The 22,453-nt window shown below is 54.1% G+C and overlaps 1 protein-coding gene across 1 annotated transcript in view; it reads left to right on the forward strand.

The window, feature by feature from the left end:
- The window catches only part of Hhat (hedgehog acyltransferase), a 199,362-nt gene that overhangs the window by 30,774 nt on the left and 146,135 nt on the right, over window positions 1-22,453 (forward strand). Inside the window, exons 5-7 of the mRNA XM_055609242.1 lie at window positions 6,807-7,001; window positions 8,476-8,691; window positions 17,163-17,334. Coding sequence (XP_055465217.1) covers window positions 6,807-7,001; window positions 8,476-8,691; window positions 17,163-17,334 — 583 coding nt within the window. The remainder of the gene's footprint in view (window positions 1-6,806; window positions 7,002-8,475; window positions 8,692-17,162; window positions 17,335-22,453) is intronic.

Consider the following 22,453-nt stretch of genomic DNA (forward strand, 5'->3'; position numbering starts at 1 on the left):
CATCCATCCATCCATCCATCCATCCATCCATCCATCCATCCATCCATGTATATACTGCCATCTTCCAGCTAACCATTTATTCTGCCACTCCTTTGTTTGAGCCTGGTGCCAGGCTAGATCCTGGTTTTACCTGTATGTAATATGAACAAGAGGAGATTTTGGCTCACTCGGGAAGACTGCCAGCTGGCCACGGCCCATTCAATGTCGGCCCACGCTGTGGCGGGCTGTGGCACGCGGTCGAGCGCCTCCTTGCTGTGGTGCGCACTGCATCCCCTAGAAAGGCCATGGCGTTCTCATCTGGCTTCAGGGCTGCTGCTGAGGAAGTCATGCTGTTTGTAGCGTCTTGGATTTTTGAAAATTGCCCTGTTTTAATTCTCATCTTTTATAAAAGCCCGAAAGCCTGGAATGGGGAGAACTAAGTGGGGTGACCGTGTGCTTCCGCGGAGTGCTCTCAGCCCACTGGCCACGTGCCACGTTGTGCAGGCTCTTACCACCATTGCCAGAGCTCTGCAGAGCTCTTAAATCACAACGAGGTAGCAATGTGTACCTTCCGGAAAGGCTCTGCTGAAACACGGAAGCACCGTGGGTGCTCGTGGGGTGTGGACTGCTGGGCTCCCTCGTGCGCCCCCGTTGATGGGCAGTGGCAGGCCGCACAGCAGCTTACAGCGCACACATGTAAGCGCCTGTCACCAGCTAGCGTTTGCTCAGGCATGCATTCATTCCTGGGAAATGAGAAGCCACTCTCAACACCACAAACCTGTGCAGATGTGAGGGCATCAGCTGCAGCCCTAACTTGAAAACACCTAAGGTGTGTGTCAGCCGGTACACGGTCGTGCAAACTGTGGTTATCCACCGTGGAAAACGGCGCTGATGAGTGAGAGTGGGTCATGGACCAGCAGTTTAGCCAATCTGTGTGATTTCTTTGAAATGACAGAATTTTAGAAATGGAGAAGAGATGAGTGGGTGGGAGATGGGGTTGGGAAGGGGGCCAGGACTGTTCTGGGTATTTGCTGGCGTGGACATGGAACCTTCCTGTGTGGTAGAATTTGTAGAACGTGGGGACGAAGCTGGGGAGTCGGTTTGGAGGGTTGGAGTTGAGCCGGTGTCCTGGTTGTGTAATATTCCGTGGCTCTGGGAAGGCCCTGGGGAACTGAATGAAACACGGCACAGAAGGCATGCGTGTTGCTTCTTGGGAGCACACGAACCTACAGCCATCTCAGCAAAAGCCCCAATTAGGAAAAGGTCATGGTGTGCCTGGGGCGCAGCTCGGCAGGTCAAATGCTAGCAGTACGTGCCTGAGGACCTGAGCCTGATCCCCAGAACCACAGCAAGAGGGAAGAGCTGACCGCCGTGGTGCTGAAGGGGTGGTGAGGGAGACGGGGCACGCCTGGGACGCCGGCTGCTCAGCCTGCTTGGCAAGCTGAGGCCGTGAGAAGCCTGTCTCGAAACCGAGCTGTGCTCCAGAGAAGTGTCTCGTTGGATGGAGACGCTCGCCTCCAAGTCTGAGGACCCAAGTTTAATCCCTGGGAGCTACATGGTGGAAGGAGAGAACCAGCTCTCACACGGTGCCTCTGACTTCCACACAAGTATGCTGGCATGAACACACACACACACACACACACACACACGTGCGCGTGCGCACACAGACCCCAATAATAACAACATAAAATAACAAACCAGGGTGTAGATGGCACCAAAGGAATGACACATCCAGAACTGACTTCTGGTTTGGAAGCACACATAAACACACAGGCATGAATACCCACAAACATGTATGAACAAAGGAAAAATGTATAAAGTTGTATTTGCTTCGAGTTTACAGTTCCAAATTAGAAACATCGTAGCTAGCTATTGAGATTTCTTTTGGCCTCACTTCCCTGAGTTGGTAAGTGGGTGGTGTCAGTCCAGGGCTGCAGAAGCCCAGACGTGCGTGTGCGTGTGCGTGTGTAAGCCTGGGGGTGTGCAGCCTGTTTGGGGGGTGATGGAAGCCTGGGGAGAGGATTTTTGTGCCTTTTCTAGAGATTAGTAAATACAAGCCAGAGTACTTTAATCTCATTTAAATGAACTGGGCCATTTTGACTGTGGTACGTATGTGCTGTGTGGTTTTGTCAACTTGACGCAAGCTGGAGTCATCTTAGAGGACAGAGCCTCAACTGAGAATATGTCTCCATGAGCTCCGGCTGCAGGCTGTCGGGATTTTCTTAATTACTGGTTGATGGACAGGGCCCAGCCTATTGTGGGTGGAGCCATCCCTGGGCCGTGGCCCTGGGTTCTGTAAGAAAGCAGCTGGGTGAGCCATGAGGAGCAAGCCAATGAGCAGCCCCCTCCATGGCCTCTGCCTCAGCTCCTGCCTCCAGCTTCCTGCCCTGCTTGAGTTCCTGTCCTGACTTCTTCCCTGATGAACAGTGCTGTGGAAGTGTGAGCTGAACAACCCTTTTCTCCACAAGTTGTGTGGGTCATGGTGTTTTTTAATCACAGGGACTGAAGCCCTCCCCTAAGGCAGTGGCTTTAACAAGCTGAGTGCTGCTGGAGAGACAGCTCAGGGGCCACTGCTCTGGTAGTGGACCCAGGCTTAGTTTCCAGATCACAACCCTCTGTAGCTCCATTTCCAGGGGACCCAACACTGTCTTCTGGCATCTTCAGGCACCAGGCATGTTCACAGTACAGACACACATAATCCATCCTTTAAAGAAGCCTGGGCGTGACACAGAGTGTGTGTCTGCTCAGATCCCTGAGCACTTGGGAGAACTTCCAGGCCCGTGTAGCGACTTAGAAACACGGCTTTGGGGTAGAACATGATGTGCGTTTTTTTTTTTTTTTTTCTCTCTAGTTTTGGAAAGTTAAAACAGTTCTGTCCTGGTTCATGTGACAGGCTTCACAGTGATATATGTAGGAGCCAGAGGAAGGCCTGCCTAGGCCTCTGCCTGTGGCCTTGACGCGGGTGTCCTGCCCCTCTCTGTTCAGCCTGTGGTAGAAGTGAGTGTCGAGGGCAGTGGGGCCCTGCCAGCCCTGCTCAGGGCTGCCACCTTGTATCTGGGTGAGCGGGGACTCCAGTGGCATTTTAACCTTTTAGGTGTGACTGTGAGTATTTAAACGGCACAGTGGCCCCACACCAACTCTGCACAGGGAAGGTGGGGGGTGACGGCGGTGCAGAGTCCGGCCACTGTCTCGTCCACCGCAGACGCCCGGGGAGCGGCGCTGGGTTAAACCGCAGTTAGGAATTTCTGAAGCTGCTTTAAGCTCCGACCTGCCGCTTCTCTCTGTGGCGAGTTCCAAATGAAGCTCAGCACACAGGCTTTTCCCAAGCAGGTCAAATAGCACCTACTCAAAGTGTCACCTCGTACCCACACGTGTGTAGACACGCGTGCACTGTCCCCACGCTGCAGGGTGTGTGGAAAAGAACCTTTCCTCCCACTTGTGAAAACTGCGATAAAATAGTCCTTGGACACCTTGTTTCTGAAAATTGGACCCTGCCCAGAGCTGAGAGCTGAGGAAAGTTTGAAGCAAATTTATGTGGCTGCTTTCTATGGTTAGCAGGGTGGAAAAAAACCATAAAAATGGACCACATCCCTCTGTTTTTTTTGGAACATAAAAGTGGCTGCCTTGGTCTCACATTTCAGATGTTCTCTTGAGCTGGAAGAGGTACACAGCAGCTCAGGGGTGCTGTTACCAGGGTGAGGTGGGCAAGCCGCTATGCTCCAGCCTGCCCTGCGTCCAGTCTGTCTGACTCTTCTGACTGTCTGCCTGTCTCTCTGGCTGTACTAGAGCCCGAACCCAGGCTTGATGTATGGCAGCCAGTCCCTGTGCCACTGAGCTATACTCTCAGTCCTGTTCTACTCTGCTTTTAGACACAGTCTCACTAAGTTGCTCAGACAGGCCTTAAACTTGTGATCCTCCTGCCTCAGCCTCCTGAGTGGGGCAGGCCTGAGCCACGAGGCCCAGCTCATCGTTTTCACCAGATCTAAGTTCAGTCATCTGACTCTTCATTCAAAACTCACACTCAGAACATCACATTTTCTCAGAAATAACCTTTTTGTCTTTTGAGACAGTGAGTCTCTCCTGTAGCCCAGACTAGCTATAATCTCATTAGATAACCAGGATATCCTTGAACAACTTACCCTTTTGCCTGTCCCTATGAGCACTAGATTTCAGGTATGTGTCATTAGATCTGCTTTGTGACGTGCTGGGGCTAGAACACAGGGTGCCCTGCAGGCTGGCAAGCATTCTGTCCACCGAGCCACAGACAGACAGCCTGGGCCTGAGTGGAGCTGAGGAGCCCTGGCTTTGCATGTGCTAAGTGTGGTTCACACACAGCCCCTTATGCTCATGGTGACCTTGTGGCCTGTTACTGTTTTCTGTATACGAAGAACACGAGCCACAGTGAGCTCATGGAACCTGATGAAGATCACGCAGGTGCCTGCAAAGCCTTAGACAGTAAACACCACCGCTTGATATTAAAGCCAGGGGCTGGAGGGATGGCTCAGCAGCTGTGAGGACCCGGGTTCAGTTCGCAGCACCCCGTGGCAGCGCACAAGCGTCTGTACCGACTCCAGCCTCTCCTGTGGGCAGCACGTGACACGGTGCACACACATGCGCGCAGACGAAACACTCACGCACATGCAGCGGCACCCTTATTGCCCTGTCTTCCCGTTGGTGGTGCTAAGGACCACAGGAAAGGCCTGGCAGGCGCCAGACACGCTCCCTCCTCCGGAGACACATGCTCACGTCGTCACTGCCGTCCTTCTACAGTGTGTGTTTATGATGTGTGTGGGCACGTGGTCGGAGGACGGCTGGGTGGTGTCTGCTCTCTCCTTCCATCTTCACGAGGGTGTTCGATGCATGTCAGCAGACTTGCTTGTTGGTGACAAGCAGTTTTACTCCTGAGCCATCTCACTTGCCCTTCATTGCAGTTTAAAAAAATGATTTCTCGTTCCTGTGTCCATGTGTGTGTGGTGCGTGTGTGCAGGCGTGCCCACACCATGTGTCCCTGGGGATGTGTGGGCGTTGGAGGATGGCCTTCAGTGCGACCTCAGGTTCCTGCTTCCTTGGGGCAGGGTCTCCTGGTCACTGCTGTGCTTCCGGCTGGCCGGCCTGTGAGTTTCTAGGCTCCCCTGCTCCCCCTCTCATCTCCATAGGAGTGCTGGAGTTTCAGATGCGTGCTGCCACTGGTGGCTTTACGTAGGTGCTGGGATCTGAACTCAGGACCTTGTGACTGCAGAGCAGATGCTATACCCACTGAGCCATCTCCCCAGACCTATCGCAGTTTTAAAGATAAGAATTTAGCAGCTGGACACAGAGGCGGCATGACCCGAAGATGTGTTAGTTCACGGGTTTAGGTAATCGGGATAATGAGGCTACTTGCTCAGTAAATAGAATAGTTTCCCATAACCAGAGTCTCTTAAATTGGGACCAATGTGTCGGTCAAAGATCCTGACATCACAGATGTGGGCTCTGCTGATGAGGTTGAAGTCCATCATCTCTGGACAGCCAATCATTTACGCTCAGGCTATGATGATAGACTCCCTTTCTCATCAGGGTTTAAAGTCTCCCCTGACAGGGGGGGAACCCCAGGTTTGGTAAGGGGCTGAGGAGCATCACACATCCCCAAGGGCACAGAGCAGACCTTCCCCGACAGGGAAAGCATCTAGGAATTCCTGAGGACGCCTGCTATCTAGTCCAGCTGTGACCGTCCATGGTTCTTGGAGATCCCCCTCTGGAGGATGACTGTACTGAATTTTCCTTCTGTGATAGGACCATTGAGTATCCCTGACCCCAGTGAATCAAACACATTCATCCCCAAAATCCTTCCCTCTGCCCAGGGTTTATATTGTCCTCGATTTCACATGAAAGGTTTGAGTTTTCTCACTTCAAGACCATTGAGTTGAGATTCATCCCCCACTGGGCCACATCTCACCAGGCCTATGTCTCAGCTGCAAGCATGGGCTTTGGCCTGCACCGTGCTCAGCACAGCAGCCTGAGAGCTGAGAGCTGTAACACTTTGGTATCGCCACAGGCTTTGGAATGCCCGAGCCTCCACTGCCACCGGAGAGCTCACGCTAAAGAGCTAAACTGTAAGAGTCTGCGGAAAACCTTGTCCACACCCAGCTTAGGGCACTCGGACCTCACCCTAAAGCACTCTAGCAGCCCCTGAGAGAAATGGCAGCTCCATTCTCTGTTGGAAGCAGAGCTCCAGGACCCTGAGCGGAGGACGACAACAAAAATTGATTATGAATAATACCCTAAGGGTGTCCAAACTTCTGGCTTCATCTGGACTATACTGTATTCTGAAAAGTTCACACACAAGGACTGCAAAATTGAGTTACAAAAATTTTGGAAAAAAAAAAAAAAGCCCTCATAATCCTCACGTTTATGATTTTTGCCTTGGGCTATGTCCTAGTTACCCTCGGTTGACCGTGCATGGGTGGACGTTCCAAAACTATGAGCTACCTGATTTTAAGTCTATGACCTCAGAGCTTTGGTGTGGGGAGCCAGTTTTCTCTCAGGCCCTGCAGAGGTGTGCCTGTCACTCATTTTAGCTTCTGACGGATGCTGTCTGCAGGTCTGGCGGTGTGGGCTTCCCAGCTGCTGGCCTGCCTCCTCTGTTCAGAAGTCAGCTGTGCATGTCACTCTTGTGGGACCCAGGAGGTCCAGGGGGCTCTGGCTGAGGACAGGAAGGCAATTACTTGATTCCTGGTGGACCTGGCCGGGCAGTGGGAACAAGATTCGGTTACTGGGCACAAAGGCGTGCCCTGCCCTGCAGGCACTTTCCTAGCTACAGCCGTGAGCTCACGCTTGTCCTTCTACAGCACAGACCCTGGATCCTCATGGTCTATGGAATGTGGGCCTGCTGGTGTGTGCTGGGGGTTCCAGGCGTGGCCGCAGTCTTTCTCCACGCCACCGTTGCCTTCTGCGTGGCCCAGTTCCGGTCGATGCTCCTGACCTGGCTGTGTTCTCTCCTCCTCCTCTCCACCCTGAGGCTGCAGAGTGTGGAGGAAGCTAAGGTAAGCTTCTCCTCCTGTCTCCTACCACAGGGAAGGGGAAGGCGCCTCCGCTTCTCCCCATGTACAAAACGGCGGTAGCCCCTGAGTGGGGCTCCGCCTAGTGGCCATTCAGGGTTATCGCAGAACTCGGCTGGGTTGGTTCTTTGTCTGAGCTCCGTGGGGTTGTCCAGGGTCACCTTTTCTCCCCATTCGGATGTTAATGGAGGATGACAGACGTCGTGGGACCAGAGGGCTAGGAGCAGTTACTCCTCCCTATATGCTTAAATATACCTGTTGAGTGCTCTGTTCCTTAGGGGACCGTTTTTTCCTTCCTTCCCTCCCTCCTTTTTTTTTTTTTTTAAACCATTTATTGGTTCTTTGTGAATTTCACATCTGCACCCCAGTCCCACTCACCTCCCCCTTCCCTCACACCTGCCCTCCACCGTTGCACCCTCCTCCCACCGACAGAGAAAAAACCTTGGTGTGTCGCTGAGTGCCCCACAGTGTGCACCCGTTTGTCCACACTTCTTTGCTTGCGGATGTTCATTGCCAGGGCTCAGCCTGGTACGAGGCCTCTGGCTTCTGCTACAGTATCGATACCGAAATGGCGCAGGGACTCCTCTGGGGATGTCCTGTTACTCTGTGTCATGAGATCTGTAGGCGCTGCAGGACCAGTCCCTTCATGCACTCCAGAAGTTCAGTGAAGGGCAGATGTTGGGTTAGGCCAACCCAAGGCCCTGGCTCTGGTTCTGAGAGGAATCTGAGCTGGTCACCCACCAGCTCTCCCGCTCTCATGCCTTTGAGCCAACCCCTAAATCAGGGCCCACCCTCCCAACTGCTATAGCTGGTAAGGGGCAGGGCCTGCCCTCCTTAGGGACCTTTTTCATTTACCTTTCTTATGACACACAATGTCCACAGTGGCACCAATGTCCACAATGGTCAGACAGGCGCTTTTCTCCTTAGGCGATAGGTCAGGCTTATAGATTATCTACTCGTACACAGAAGCCAATCACAGAAGCACTTTGCATAGAAAGTGAGAACAGTGTTTTTTGTCTTAATGTCACAGACTAAGCCTTGGTATATGCCAGGGAATAGCACCCTACCAGACACATACACACAATTGTTAGCTGTGTGTGTTTGATGGAGGTGAACATCGGGCAGGCGGCAGCCTTGTATGGTTGTTGAGCGGTTCGGTTAGTTCTCATACAGCTGCCAAGTCCCTTATGGACCGAAGAAAAACTCTGTCCTGGTTTTGAATCTCATATGTGAAGTGTTGCTTCGGTGCCAAGGGTTGGACCTAGGGCCCCAGACACACAAGGCACGAGCTCTGCCTCCCGGCTGCACCCACACTGCCTGCGTGCCTCTGTTGCCAGGGGATCTGCTTGACACTCCTTTGTTGTGCCCCAGGGGAAACCATCTGGTCTGGATGCCCCCGTGGTGGGCTAGTGCCACCTTGCGCTCACTCACGGGCTGTTCCCTCTCGCTGCTTTTGCAGAGGAAGTGGTACGAGACGGAAAATGAGTACTACCTGCTGCAGTTCACCCTGACCGTCCGCTGCCTGTACTACACCAGCTTCAGCCTGGAGCTGTGCCGGCAGCCTCCGCCCGCCCAGCGCGCCCCCCACTCCTTCCCGTGGCTGCTGGCCTACGTCTTCTATTACCCGGTCTTCCACAATGGACCCATCCTCAACTTCCCGGAGTTCTTCAAGCAGGTAGAGTCCTCTGGGGACTGGTGTAGGTCTCTGCTGTGGTTGTGACCCCGAATGGGGTTGCATGCTAAATGTGGGGTTCATAAAAGTTTGAGAACAGCAAAAGGTTCCTGCACGTACAACCAAAGACAAGTCAAAGTCTGACAGGTAGTGACTGGCCTTTCGGGCAGCGGTCGCTGGACCTGCATTCATGGACACCGAGTAGAAAGTGGCAGAAGCGAGTTTAGGGCCGTTTTCGAATGTGAATCTTCCAAGCCCTAGGGCCCCGAACACCCCGCTCAGATTCCAGGCTATCCTGTATTATGGGTTTCGGGTTTTTAAGAAACAGAATGGTTTAATTATGGAAAACAAAGACTCCTGCCTCTTTTCTCAGCATGTGAGTACCAAGTTAGTGTCTTTGGATTGGGTTGGGTTAGAATGTTTTACTTTACATTTTTCTTTACGTGTGTGTGTGTATGTACATCTGTGGGGCTCACACATGCTGCTGCGTGTGTGTGGCAGCCGGAGGACAGCGGTAGGGAATCGGCCCTCTCCTGTCTCTGCGTGGGATCTGGGCATTGAACCTAGCCTGGGAAGCCTGTCCGCAAGCCCCTCTACCCACTCAGCCACCTCGCAGGCCCGAATGCTTGATCTGAAAAGTTGCTGTTTGAGTGGATGACTAGAGTTTCCTAAGAAATCATTAAGTTAGTTTTGATTGTGATTGGGACAGAATTTCCAACAACTTCTGAAACGGCCTAAAGACATCCCTGTAGGCCCATCTTGTCAGAGGGATTTTTACTCAAACCCTGGGCATGCATATGTAAAAATAGGCGTACAAATCAAGCTTTTGCTACTAGCAAATCATGAAAGACATTTTAAAAAAAACAATTATTTGCTGTATACATACAGTTTCACCATTTATTAAAGACTAAAGCAAATTTATATAATAACGGGAAGGATTATTTCATTTATATAAAGTGTGAAGCCACGACTGAGCATTTGACAGGGCCCGGGGCGCCTTCAGCACTTTCAGACCTGATCAATAATTGATTTTGTAACTCGGTGCTAAGAAGGCTGCGTGTTACCTTGTCGGCAAGAAGCCCCACTGTAGCCTAAAACTTGGGGTGTTTGCTGTGCTCGTCTGTGAAGTGTGCCCCTCCACTGAGGCGTGCTAGGATCTGCATGCTCAGTGTTGTCTGAGCCTTTAGGTACGTGTGGAGACTAACTAAAGGTGGGGCGTCCCTCCTGGGTGGGCCAGAGGACCCCGATTCTCAGGGGACAGTGGCCTCTAGTTCATCACTGTCTGGTGAGCTTGGGGGGCTGGTACCCACTGCAGGGAAGGCGGGGGAGAGGGAGGATTCTGGCATCTCGATTGGAAAGTAGGAGACACGCCGTGCCTGTTGCCGGCAGATGGCTGCCCTCTTGTTCACAGGCTGGGTGTGAAGTAGCCCTGACATGGCTCGAGATGGTTCTGGAGGCCAAACTGAGCCGAGCACAGGCGATGGTGCTCTCACGCTGCTGTGTGCAGCGTTCTTGTGTCACAGCAAGCCACCTTTGTCCTTGTGCTCACACTCCTCCCTCCCCGACAGCTAGTCTACCAAGACATACTGAAGAGCTTAGCTCACGTGTTAGTGCCTGAAGCGGTTCCCAGGGTCATTGCCTCCACAATGAGAATATGTGCAGGCACACAGAAACAGACATGCATGTAACATGCATGCGCACGCGACACCTCCATGTGCACAGATGCACATACAGCATATGGCTTGACCTGTCTACACTTACAGTGCGTGCTCCTCACATGCAACACACGTGTCGACACATGCACTGTACATGCCTGGAAATTTGTATAGCATATCTGCGCACACACATACAGCACACACAACACACAGCCTGTACTTACATATAGCTTCCAATATGCATGCACACATACAACACACACATGCAGCACACATGGAGAGCACAGGAGTACATGCCTGTGCCTGGGATAAGGTGAAAGGTGCCTGGGGAAGAAAAAGGAAGGTTCTGAGAAGCTTCTGCTTTCATCTTAAGAATTCCCTCATTTATCCGAGAGCCCGTGTAGCATCGTCCTGAGACTGCCCTGGAGAGGACAGGCCCTTCCCCGCACACTCTTCCGGTGCCACTGGCTCTCCTGGCGGGGGCCGGCTTGCTGCAGTCTCTCACACCTTGGTCTGGTTCCGTAGGGCCATTCTTTGGCTTATGCAGTGATTTATAGCCCTGGAGACTGTATTTTAGAGTATGGAGCAGGAGGCAGGTGGGTTAGGGATGGTAGCTGACCTCAAAGAGTGGTCCCTGGTCTGTGGCAGCAGCAGGGAGCTGAGATGCGCATTCTCAGGCCCCGCCCCAGGGCTGTGGCTGATCAGGCCTTTGGGGTGCCGATGAACACTGTGGCTTGCCGTGTGCCCTGAGGGTGGCTCTTATGCGTGGGGTGGCTGAGAACCACTGTCCTGAGTTTGTCAGAGGACTGGGGTGGAGGCAGGGCGAGCACAGAGTGACAGCCTCGGACCTTCCACATCTTGCCTCTTGCAATTTCCTTAACGTTGTGAGCTTGGCTCCTTCCCAGTTTTCCAGCCAGTGACTTCTGAACTGACCCTAGGCCCCACCCTCCCCTGGGATGGATAGTAACTCTTGGAGTTGCAGACTAAAGCCATTCGGAGGAGACAAGCTCTTTACCCAACTGCGTCATAAGTGCAGGGAGTTGTCCGGTGGGAGATGGCGTTGCTGGGGTGCACAGCCATGCTTTACTTCTCCTCTCCCACTTTCCAGCCACAGGAGCCACCTCAGGACCCTCCAGCTAGGTCCTCGGCGGTCCTGAGGCCCCGGCTCACCCAAACCTTTAGCCACGGACGGCTGTTCCCTTGAGCACGGGTCTATGCAGGGTGAGTGGGCTCACCCTCTAGGGTCAGAGTCTGCCCAGGTCTTCTTTCTCTGTCGCTCGCCCCAGGTGCTGCAAGTACGGACTCTGGAAAGGCAAATCAAAACCTTCCTCCTCTATGGCCTGCCTGTACTTATTAAAGTCATCTCAGAAAAATAAATGCCCAGTAAGCCACAGGACAAAAGAAATACCAAGTAAAAAGCGGGGCAGGATCTGGAAGTGTTGCTCAGTGGGTAGAGCTCTTGCTTTGCAAGTGTGAGACCTGGCTTCTGATCCCCAGAGCCACATAAAGCCAGACGTGGGAGTGTGCACACGCCTGTGCCAGCAGAGTCCCGGGAGCTCATGGCTTAGCTGGACAAAAGCAGACAAGAGACCATGTCTCTCTCTTGGCTTCCACCTGTGTGCTGTGCCCTGAATGTTCCTGAACTCACCAGACCACACACTCACATCACACTTGTTATACCACAGAGAATAAAAGGCCATGTGACGTCTGCATTTGCCTAGGTGCCTGTGAGTGCTCGCTTCCTCTGCGATGAGGGGATGGGGGTCGGCTGCAGGATCAACAATAATGGAAGAACTCAGGAGTGAGGCGAGGAGGCTTCGCCACCAGGGGGCAGCAGCTGCCCACACGGAACCAAGCCCAGCAGGGCCGAGCAGGGTGAACCGGAAACTCCCAGTACCAAACGGGGAGAAGAGCAGCTCTGCAGAATGTGTCTGTTTCTCCAGTTTCTGGCACATACATTTATGTACACAAGTGAGGAGAAGGTGGATGAGGTGTCCTCCGTGTGAAAGTTTCGTTCACAGAGCGAGGAAGCCACTTGGCTGGGAGGCAGGTGGACCGGTGCCCAGGACGTCCCTTACCCAGGGCTGTGCTCCCACCTGGGGGAGAGACAGTGGATAAATGGGCACTTGGGGTGGACACCGTGAGCCAGGGCCCTGCTCCGGGTTCAAATCCCTGTTTGTTTTGGTGAGCAGCCTTCCCTGTGCCTTGTTTACTCCTTCTGTGGGCCGCTAACATGAGCCAGGCTTGTTGTGTGGGCCTGTGGTTCCATGACTCCTCGGCGAGCAGCACGCCCACTATGCTGTTCTGATTAGAACAAGTGGCAAGCCCCGGGGAGTGCAGGCTGGGACAGAGGCCCATGTCCAGCCTGGGCACAGGGGTCTGAGCAGTGGCCATGTTTGGACACTGAGGGAAACATTGTGTTGAGCTATACTCATGTTCTTCACCATCCTCCCTGCCCTCCTCCATCCTGTCTGTACTGCATCCTCCTCCCTTCTGTCTGTACTCCATCTTCCTCCCTGCCCTCCTCATCTTGTCCTTGTTCCCAGATACTCTCTGGACTCTCTCAGGGTTTGAAGATTCTGTGAATGAGAGGCTGTACAGCCGATTTCAGCTTTTTACTATAGTCGCTCAGTTTTTCACCACAGTCAGTGTGACTCAGTGATCTCCTGACCCTCAGACCTGACTCTCAGCAGCACCTCTGAGAGGCCAGCACCTATCTCCTGCTCTGCCCCCGCTAGCCACTCTCAGGCAGGCCCATTCCTGCCTGCAGTGACTGTCTGGTCCCTTCCAACCTTTGCGCCAGGCACTGTGGCTCAGGCCTGGGATCCTGGCACGTGGGAGGTAGAGACATGGTGATCAGAGATTCCAGATGCAGGGCTGGGGAGATCGTTGAGTAGGTGATTGCTCACTGTGTGAACATGGGGGCCTGGGCTCGAGTCCCCCCGCACACATCAAAGCTGCCTGGGCCAGTGCACCCATGGAACCCCAGTGTTGGGGGACAGCAGGTACTTTCTGGGTCAGTGTGGTCCTGTGGCAGCTCCAGGTGCAGTGAGAGGCTCTGACCTAAAGAAAAAACATAAGGTCAAGGGTGATAGAGGAAGACGTTGGACATTGGTCTGTGCCTTTCATCAGTATGCATGTACACACACACACACACACACACACACACACACACACACACACACACACGATTCATGATTCAAGGCCAACCTTGGCTACATAGTAAGTTTGAAATGTTGCCTTGAAAAAAAGAATGAAAGACACAAAGTTGTCCTTGGGAGCTGAGGAGGATGGTGGGTGTAGGGGCTAGAGCAGTGCTCAACCGGTCAGCCCCCACTCCTGTGGAGGGGGAGGGGCCCTCTCCCAGGGGTCAGCCCCCAGTCCTGTGGAGGGGGAGGGGCCCTCTGCCAGGGGTCAACCCCCAGTCCTGTGGAGGGGGGAGGGGCCCTCTCCCAGGGGTCAGCCCCCAGTCCTGTGGAGGGGGAGGGGCCCTCTGCCAGGGGTCAGCCCCCAGTCCTGTGGAGGGGGAGGGGCCCTCTGCCAGGGTTCAGCCCCCAGTCCTGTGGAGGGGGAGGGGCCCTCTCCTAGGGGTCACACAGCAGGTACCCCTGCATGTCAGATATTTACGTCACAGCTCATAACAGCAGAAAAATTATGGTTATGAAGCAGCAGTGAAATAATGTCCTGGTTGGGTCAGCACACACTCGGATCTGGGCAAAGGGTCTCAGCACTGGGAAGGTTGAGAGCTCCAGATGAAGGCCCAGCTGTCCAGACCAGGTGCCACTCTGCGGCGGCAACAGCAGCTGCCAGTTTGGTGTTCGCCCCTGGCCTTGCTGTGGGTAGCTGAGCTGGGCACCAATGCTCGGCCTGAGTAAGAAGCATGTCACGGGGAGTGGGCAAAGGACTTGGGGAATACAGAGAAGACTCTCTGGCCCCTCGGGAACATACGTGCGTGTGACCCTGTGCCTGCAGACAGAAGTCCTGAGCCCAGGAGAGGCCTCTGCTGCTTCCAGGTGTACGCGTCCTGTGCAAAGGACAACCACCTTCCTCAGTGACAACTGTCGTCTTCAGTGTCTTTGAAGGAGAAAGGCGACATTCCCTTTTATGCGATTTGCATGAAATGAGATTTTAAATCGTAATGCGTTTTAAAGTACACTTAGCAGACGAGCTAATGTGTGTTTTTTCAGTGGAGTCTGACTTGAAATCCCACAGTGGCAGTTTCCAGCGATCTTAGGGTTGACAGTCCCCTCGGCTGGAAATGTCTCAAATGGAAGGAGCTCTGTGCGGTAGCCTGTCCCTCCTGCTGCGAAGCAAGGGACAAATGGATCCAATAAAAGAGACTCTGCTGAAGGGAGATGTGAGTGGACTGTGAGGATTACCAGCTTTCCAGAAAGGCAATGACTGCTCGTGTGCGCGTGCGCGCAGGAGCTGTCGATTTTTACGTAGGCCGGTTCTCCTGCCAGCAGTCTAGGCTGACTGCCAGGCTCTGATACTCCTGTCTCTGCCTCCTCAGTTCTGGGGTTACAAGTTTGTGTCACCATGGCTGGCTCTGAGGGGGTTCCCGGGACCATGCTTGGGTCCTCCTGTTTATTTGACAAAACTTGTACTCACTGAGCCATCTCCCCAGCCTGGAGCCATCTTCCCAGCCCGGAGCACCCCTCCCCCTTTCTTTTGTAGGTAAGAATGATTGACAGGAGCTGTGTGCACTGTGAGTTAAGGAGTCTGCATTTCTGTGGCTCCAAGCACGGAGGTGCTGTGTCAAGAGAGCTGTAGGAGACACTCTGTCCTTCCTGAAGGTGCTGACAGACACGCTCCTCAGACAGGATGTGTTAGGCTCCCGGGAAGTAGGAACGGTACAGAGAAGCCAATCGGCTGCGGCGTGAACCCCATGCTTTCACTTCATCACAGGTGCTTGTTCATTTTGCGCTTCCTGTGGCGGGGGGCCGCCTGGGCTCCTTTCAAGCCGCCCTTTGCTGAGAGGCAGGCTGGGAGGTGAATCTGCTGCCCTTGCCCATGCGTGCTCTGCTCACCAGACTGGGCCCGTAGGCCTGCAAGGTCCCGGCTGGGGGGCGGGGCTGCAGGCTGTGTGCCCAGCGGCCAGAGCCGGGCAGAGTCAGCTGCGTGTGAGACTCGTGTGCGCCAACGCGGCGCTTGAGGCTGTTAGCGAATTGATCTGGACAGCTTGCTCCCGCATGCCGCTGTATGCCACCGTGGGCACCACGCCGGGCCGGCTTCGGCAGAGGGAATTTGGTGCCTCCTCCTGTTTTCTTGGTTGCCTTGGTGTGGACGCTTACTGCTTCCCTGACCTGCACAGAGAGGGGACCCCGAAGGGAGATGACCCTGTGGTGGTCAGTTTTTTTTTTTTTGTCATTTTGACACAAGCAGGGATCGTTTGGGAAGAGGAGGCCTCAGCTGAGGAAATTCCCTATCTGTAGCCAGGCGCTTTCCTGAGTAATGACTGATGTGGGAGGGCCCAGCACGCTGTGGGCAGTGCCAGGCCTGGACGGGTGGTTCTGGTGGTTTAAGAACACGATCTGGGCAAGCCACGAGGAGCCAGCCAGTGAGCGGCACCCCTCACGGCCTCGCTCCTGCTCTGACTTCCCTCTACAATGACCTGCGAGATGGAAGTTACGCTGTCCTGACCGTGGTCTTCAGCACAGCCAGGGACAGCAAGCTAAGGCAGCCCCATGCGGACGTGCTCTCCACCGAGAAGTCACACAGCCAAGTGGGCTGTGTGGCGAGGTTCCCACAGCCAGGCAGTCGTGGGAGAAGGGGCTCCTGAGGGTGCGGCCCACACAGGTCCGGAACGCTGCAACATTCGCTGGCTTCTGAGCAGTTCCAAAGCAGGTTTGCTCAGTGGGCATAATGTCCGAGACGGTGTTCAAAACTGCAAGCTTGGGAGTGCGTGGATCCCGGGGGGTTTAGATAGGGATGCCCAGGCTATCTGGAGGACAGAAGCCCCCAGCTCACATCCGGCCCAGCCCTGTGGCCAGTGCTCTGCGGCTCTCAGAGAAAAGAGGGCGAAGGAGGAACAGCTGCCAGTGAGGTGCTAGCGTGTAACGCGTGTGCCCGGCTTTGTGCTCACATCACCACCACGACTTCACTTTATTTGAGGAAACCAAGACCCCAAGGTGTTGAGAAGCTTCTCAGGGCCACGCAGTTGTGAGGCCGACACTGGACTCTGGCCCGTTGGTGCCGAGACTCCTGTCTCACCTCAGTATTTGCTTTTTTTGGGGTGGAGGGAGAGGATATTAAGACAGGGTTTCTCTGTGTAGCCTTGACTGTCCCGGACTCATTTGTAGACCAGGCTGGCCCTGAATCTTGAACTCACAGGGATCCCCCTGCCTCTGACTACAGAATGCTTGATTCTTCCAGGTTGCCCGGGCTCCATCCCAGTGTTGGCTCCCGTTTCTGTGGTTGCCTGACTGACAGCTCAGGCATGAGTGGGGTGGTGGGTGGAGGGAAACGGGCTGACCAGCACCCAGAGAGGCTGTTTCACAAGGCAGAGCCCATGAAGTCCCGGCCCAGCCTGGGCTGTCTCGGGTCAGGGCTGGGAGGACGGATGAAGAATGTAGCATTGCTCTTGGCTCCAGGGCACCGTATTGGCATACCTGCTCTCTTCTGGGGCAGTTTCTGCAGTTTTCTTACCTGGGAAAGTTGCATGGCCCCAAGGCAAATGAACCGTCTCCCCTGACCCTGGGCCCCTCAGCAGAAGGGCAATGGTGATATGTGGGACCTTACCAGAGCCATCACGGAGAGACTCTGCACAGCGCGGGACCAGCACCGTCTAACGCTGCCTCCTCTGCTTCCCTTCCTCAGATGCAGCAGCCAGACCTCAGCTCTCCACAGCGCAGCCTCTGTGGGCTGGCCAAGGCCCTGGGCCGCCTGCTCTGCTGGTGGTGGCTGGCCGAACTGCTGCTCCACCTCATGTTCATGCACGCCCTCTGTGGCAGCACCCGGCTCCTGGAAAGGCTTTCCTGCTGGGCCCTAGGTAACCGTGGGGATGGGGAGCCGCTGGGGTGCTGGGTGGGGGGAGGGCCGAGTGAGCTGAGAGCGGGGCTGACCCCCTCCTGGGGCTGGGACAGCCTGAGTGTGCCCCACTATGGCACATAGTGGGGAGAGGGGCGTGGCTGACCAGCTCTGGCCTGCCTGGGAGGCTGCTGCTTCGAGAACCCAGTCAGGCTCATTCTGCCTTCTTCCTGGAGAGTCAGAGCTGGGTAGGCTTAGGCTTGGGAGCCCCAGCCCTGGGTGGGCAGCCTTTGCTGGTCCTCACACATGTCTGAACACCTTCATCTCAAACAGGAGGCTTGCCCCTGCAGAGCTGCTTTGCAGGTTCCGTGAAACGCTGCATCTTGTGGGTGAGCCTCATGATGCATGCTATAGAGCAGATGGCGTCGGTGTGTGCGCATGGGTGTGCGCATGCCCTGTAGATAGAGTAGCGGGTGTACGTGTGAGCAGGCAGTATGCAGATGCACGCACATTTCCCTGTTGGCCTCCTTCGCTTGTTTGTATCTTCCTCTCTCCTGGCAGCAAGGGAGGAGGGAGGTCCTGTTTTCCCGGAAGGACACAGTCTCAGTTATAACGCTGGTGGAAACCATTGTCCTTCATTCCTCTGCCCCCAGCAGCAGAGGCCGTGTGTGCTGTGACCTGGTCTCTGGCTGTGTTCCTTTGGGGATACCTGCTTGGCTGGGCTCGCTCTGTGGTCTGACTTTCAGGCTACAGGTGTGAGTGTGTGTGTGTGAGAGAAAGAGAGGTACTCCAGGCAGATTGTGCTGCTGAGGGCCAGTGTGCAAGCCTCTTCCTCTGTTGTGTGGTTATAGGTTTCTCAAGGTCTTGCTGATCCTACTGTCACATGTGCTTCGTCAGGATGTGTCTGGGCCAGAGACCTCCCAGGACCCCAGAAATGCTGAGCTGTTTCAATGGCAGCCTTTCCTTCCCATAGATTTAAAGCCTCAAATGACCTTTTTACAGACCCGGACAGCATTGTCTTCGGTTTAGAGGATTCTTAAGAAGTGTTTCACTAACTCACACTCAACTTGCTGTGTGCTGGGGAAGCCAGGGCGTTTGTTCCTGGTGGCAGGCTGTCCTTGCAGCTGGAGGTCACTAATGCTCTGAGGTTTTAATGGCAGCGAGATAAACAGAATAGGGCCTAGGGTTGGTCTCTGTGGAGAGCTGAGCATGAGCATTGAGGTCTCACAGCGGCCTAAGCATGAAGAGTGGAAAACAGTGGAAATGGGCTTAGTAGCAAAGTTACCACAATGCCAGTCACACCTACACGGGGAGGGGCAGATGCCCAGAATCCCACTGTGAGCCCTTCTTTACCTGTTCTACAGACTGGAACTCCAGATGCCCTGCATCACGGATTCCCCCTGTTAGCTTTGCAGAGGTGGCCTGGCATTGTGCTCACCCTTCTCTCCTCTCTCGGGGCACTCGGGCCTCGGTGAGATCTGAGCGGTCACATGTTTTAAGCCTGCCGTGCAAACACACTCACTGTGCTGCTCTGGGATGAGACTTGGGCCTGGCAATGTCTGAGCTGCTTCCTCGCTGTTGCGCTTTGCTGGTTACTTTTTTGTTCGTGAAAAGCCCAAGGCAGCTCGCAGACAGGAGGAAGAAGGAACGGAAAACTGAGAACCGATGTCCTGACCTGTGAGCGCAAAGCAGAGAGTGAGCAGGCGGGGGTGAGGCTATGACCTCCCAAAGCCCACCCCGGCTCTGTATTTCCTCCAGCAACTTCCTCCACTTCTTTTGGAATGGTCTCTGTGTAAGCTTGGCTGACTTGGAACTTGCTTATGTAGGCCAGGCTGCCCTTGAACTCACAACCTCCCACCTGCTTCTGCCTCCTGGGTGCAGGGATTAAAGGCGTGCGGCAAAACACCCGATATAGCACTTCACTGCTTACATAGAGACAGGCGATGCCCCCAGCTAGGACCACCCCTGCATGAAGTCTTGAGTTGCTGGGTTCCGTGAGGTTCTTTCTGCATGATTTTATCTTTATTTATAGACGGATAGTGCTCCATTGTGTATGAGTGCCACATTTTCGTTATCCATTCTCATGTTGATTTCGCTGCTGTGAAGTGATTTATGTCCTGAGTCTTCTTGGGTGTAGTTGACCTCATTGGGCTGAAGTTTTCCTTCTGGCATCTCCTGTAGGGCTGGGTTTGTGCAGAGATATTGTTTAGGTTTGGTTTTGTGGTGAAATATCTTGTTTTCTCCATCTGTGGTGATTGAAAGCTTTGCTGTGTATAGTAGTCTGGGCTGACATCTGTGGTCTCTTTGGGTCTGCTTGACATCTGCCCAGTTTAAACTGTTTTATTCATTTCCTTTACCTGTTTGATTGTGTTTTCCTGTATTTCTTTAAGTGGTTTATCCGTTTCCTCTCTAAAAGCCTCTATTTGATTGTGTTTTCCTGTATTTCTTTGAGGAACTTATTTCCTCTTTAAAGGCCTCTACCATCTTCATAAGCAGAGTTTTAAGGTCACTGCCCTGGGTTAGGATATCCAGAGCTTGCTGCCATATTGCCCTGGTTTTGTTGATCATGTTCTTACGCTGGCCTTCAGCCATCTGGTTGTCCCTGGCCTTGGCTGGTTATTCCTGGAACCTGTGGGATTTCTTGGGCATATGGGAGGAGCCCTAAGTTGCAGGTTGGGGCTGAATCTGCTTCTGCAGCCTTCAGCTCTGCTCTGCTGGTTGTGTCCCCTACAGGCAGAGTCAGGGTTTCTAACCTGCGCAGTTGGGCGAGGTCCTGCAGTCTTGAGACCACTAGCAAAGCTGGATCTGCACGCCTCTGAAATCCCGAGCAGTCCTCAGGATGCCAGGAGGAGCCGGGAGGTCCCAGGGTGGTGCCCTGCGAGCCTGGCAGCCTGTGGAGGGGGGGGAAGGATGGGGAAGGGTATGAACAGATGCTAGTGTTTTGTAGTTAGTCATGGCGGCTTGCTCACCTGGCAGACACAGCTCTCCTGGTACTCAGATGCTGCCATCTTGGAACGGGGACCCCCTCTGTTCCTGTTGTGTAGCCGGTCTACACTGGGGGACCATGGGCTAGAAGCTGGGACCCTAGCTCTGGTACCTCAGAGGTTTCCTTAGGATGGCAGAAGAAGTGTGGGGTCCTGATGTTGGAGCTGAGTGGAACTCAGGAGTCATGTTCAGGGAGACCCGAGCATAGGGCCCTGGGTGTCTCTTGGGCCTGGGAGCCGTCAGGTTGGGGGCAGAGCTGGAACTGTGTGTCCCAGCTCCCAGGAGGCCTCCTGTATGCCAAGGAATGCTATAGCTGGTCATGTGATAGACTTACTTTCGGTTCTTGAGGGTTCTCCATACTCACTTCCAGAGCGGCTGCACTATTTCGCTTTCTCTCGGCTGCAAGGCTGTGAGCCTTAGCCCCAACTTCAAATACAAAGGTTTTCTGCCTGGAAAGCTTAGTGTTTTCACACACACACACACCCTGTGCTCCTGTCTCAAACCTCACTTCACTCTGCTTATAGCTTTTGCAGCTGGAGGGCACCTTTCTCTCTGACTGCTGGAGCCTCAGGGTGTGGCTGGGGGGGTTGTCGGGCACTCTGGCCATCTCCCCCACATTCTTCTGACCTGAACCATCCCACTAGTCATCCAGGGACTCCTGAGAGCCCAAAGAAAGTCTGTTAGCTTTGGTTTGCATGTTATGAACCCATCACTCATCCTTGTGCTCACGTGGGATAAATTACATTTAGAGTCTCTCAGATGTGTGTCTATGGGAAAAATCTGGAATTAAAGACTCCCATGACTGGGCTAAAAGCCTGTTCTAGAGTGGGGTGACCTCACTGAGCGTGGCCTCGGCTTGGGTGCTCTCATGGGCTGCTCCCTCGGGATGGAATGCCCTTCCTTCATGGTTGTTGGTGTTGCCTTCTTGTCATTCCCACTTCCCGGCAGAAGCTCCCTCCGCCCTTCAGGTTCTCAGCACCGGGCTTGTCACCACCCATCGTTTCCCGGCTTCTCTGCCCCCCACAACACACGCACCCCAAATGAGCAACTCCCTGGGCTCATTTGCCACACGGCACCTCCAACGGTAGTGAGCTGGTTGAACCTACACCTGTTTGTCCAGTGTGAACAGTGCAGTTTGTCAGGCACATGCCTTAGCTGTTACAAACAGGTATCAGGTGTGGGCGTGGCTCAGTGGCTGAGCGTGCAAGCAGGAGGCCCCGAGTGATCTCCAGCACTCATAAAAGGCCTGATGTGGTGACAGCCTCTTAACCCTGGCTCCATGGGGGAAGGATTTGCAGAGAGCGGAGAATTGCTGGGACTTGCTGGCCAACCACTCTAACGAAAGGTGAGCTCAAGGTTCAGCAAGAGAGCCCGCTCAGGGGATACGCCGGATGTCGTCCAGGTGTGCGTGTATTAGCTGTGTGGTCCTATATGCGCGTGCACGCACACCCCAACACATCCACACACACACACACACACCATTTGCTCTCAAGCATGTTTGGGAACATGAGACTTTTGGTCATAACCTTGTGTTTGCCAGGCCTTTTAGCTTGAAAAACCACTGACGTCAGAATTTCCGTGTGTTCACCTGTAAGTTAGTAAGACACGGGTTTGGTTCCCAGCACCCACACAGGGGCTCACAACCATCTGTAACTAGTTCCAGGATGTCAGTGCTCTCTTCTGGCTTCCACAGGCACCAGCCACAGATGGGGTGCACACGCACACAGCCAGCTACCACACACAGTAAAGTAAAGTAAAATAAAATGTGAAAGAGAAGCAGGTATTTATGCAGAGGGCCTCACTGGTGCCGAGACGTCACTGTGACGGCGTTACAAACATCGTCACTCTGTGATGGAAACCGTCACAGCCGTGCCGCTAGCCTGTCAGCTTGCACGGGCCCTGATGGAGACTGGCGGTATGTCAGACACAGTCCACCACAGCAGTGCCAGGCTCGTGTGTACCCGCCCCAGGGTCCAGTGGTCCTGGCCGGAGGGCAGCATCTCTGTGCCAATCCCTTGACAGACAGACCCATTCAAGTAGCGCAGCTGCCCCTGGGAGGGACTTGATGTTTGTTCCAGTGCTTCTAGGGAGAGACAGGAAGGAGAGGAGGAATGGAGAGAGGAAGAGACAGGAAGGAGAGGAGGAATGGAGAGAGG

Source organism: Psammomys obesus, unplaced genomic scaffold (assembly GCF_907164565.1).
Source record: "Psammomys obesus unplaced genomic scaffold, mPsaObe1.curated_primary_1811, whole genome shotgun sequence".
Lineage (NCBI taxonomy): Eukaryota > Metazoa > Chordata > Mammalia > Rodentia > Muridae > Psammomys > Psammomys obesus.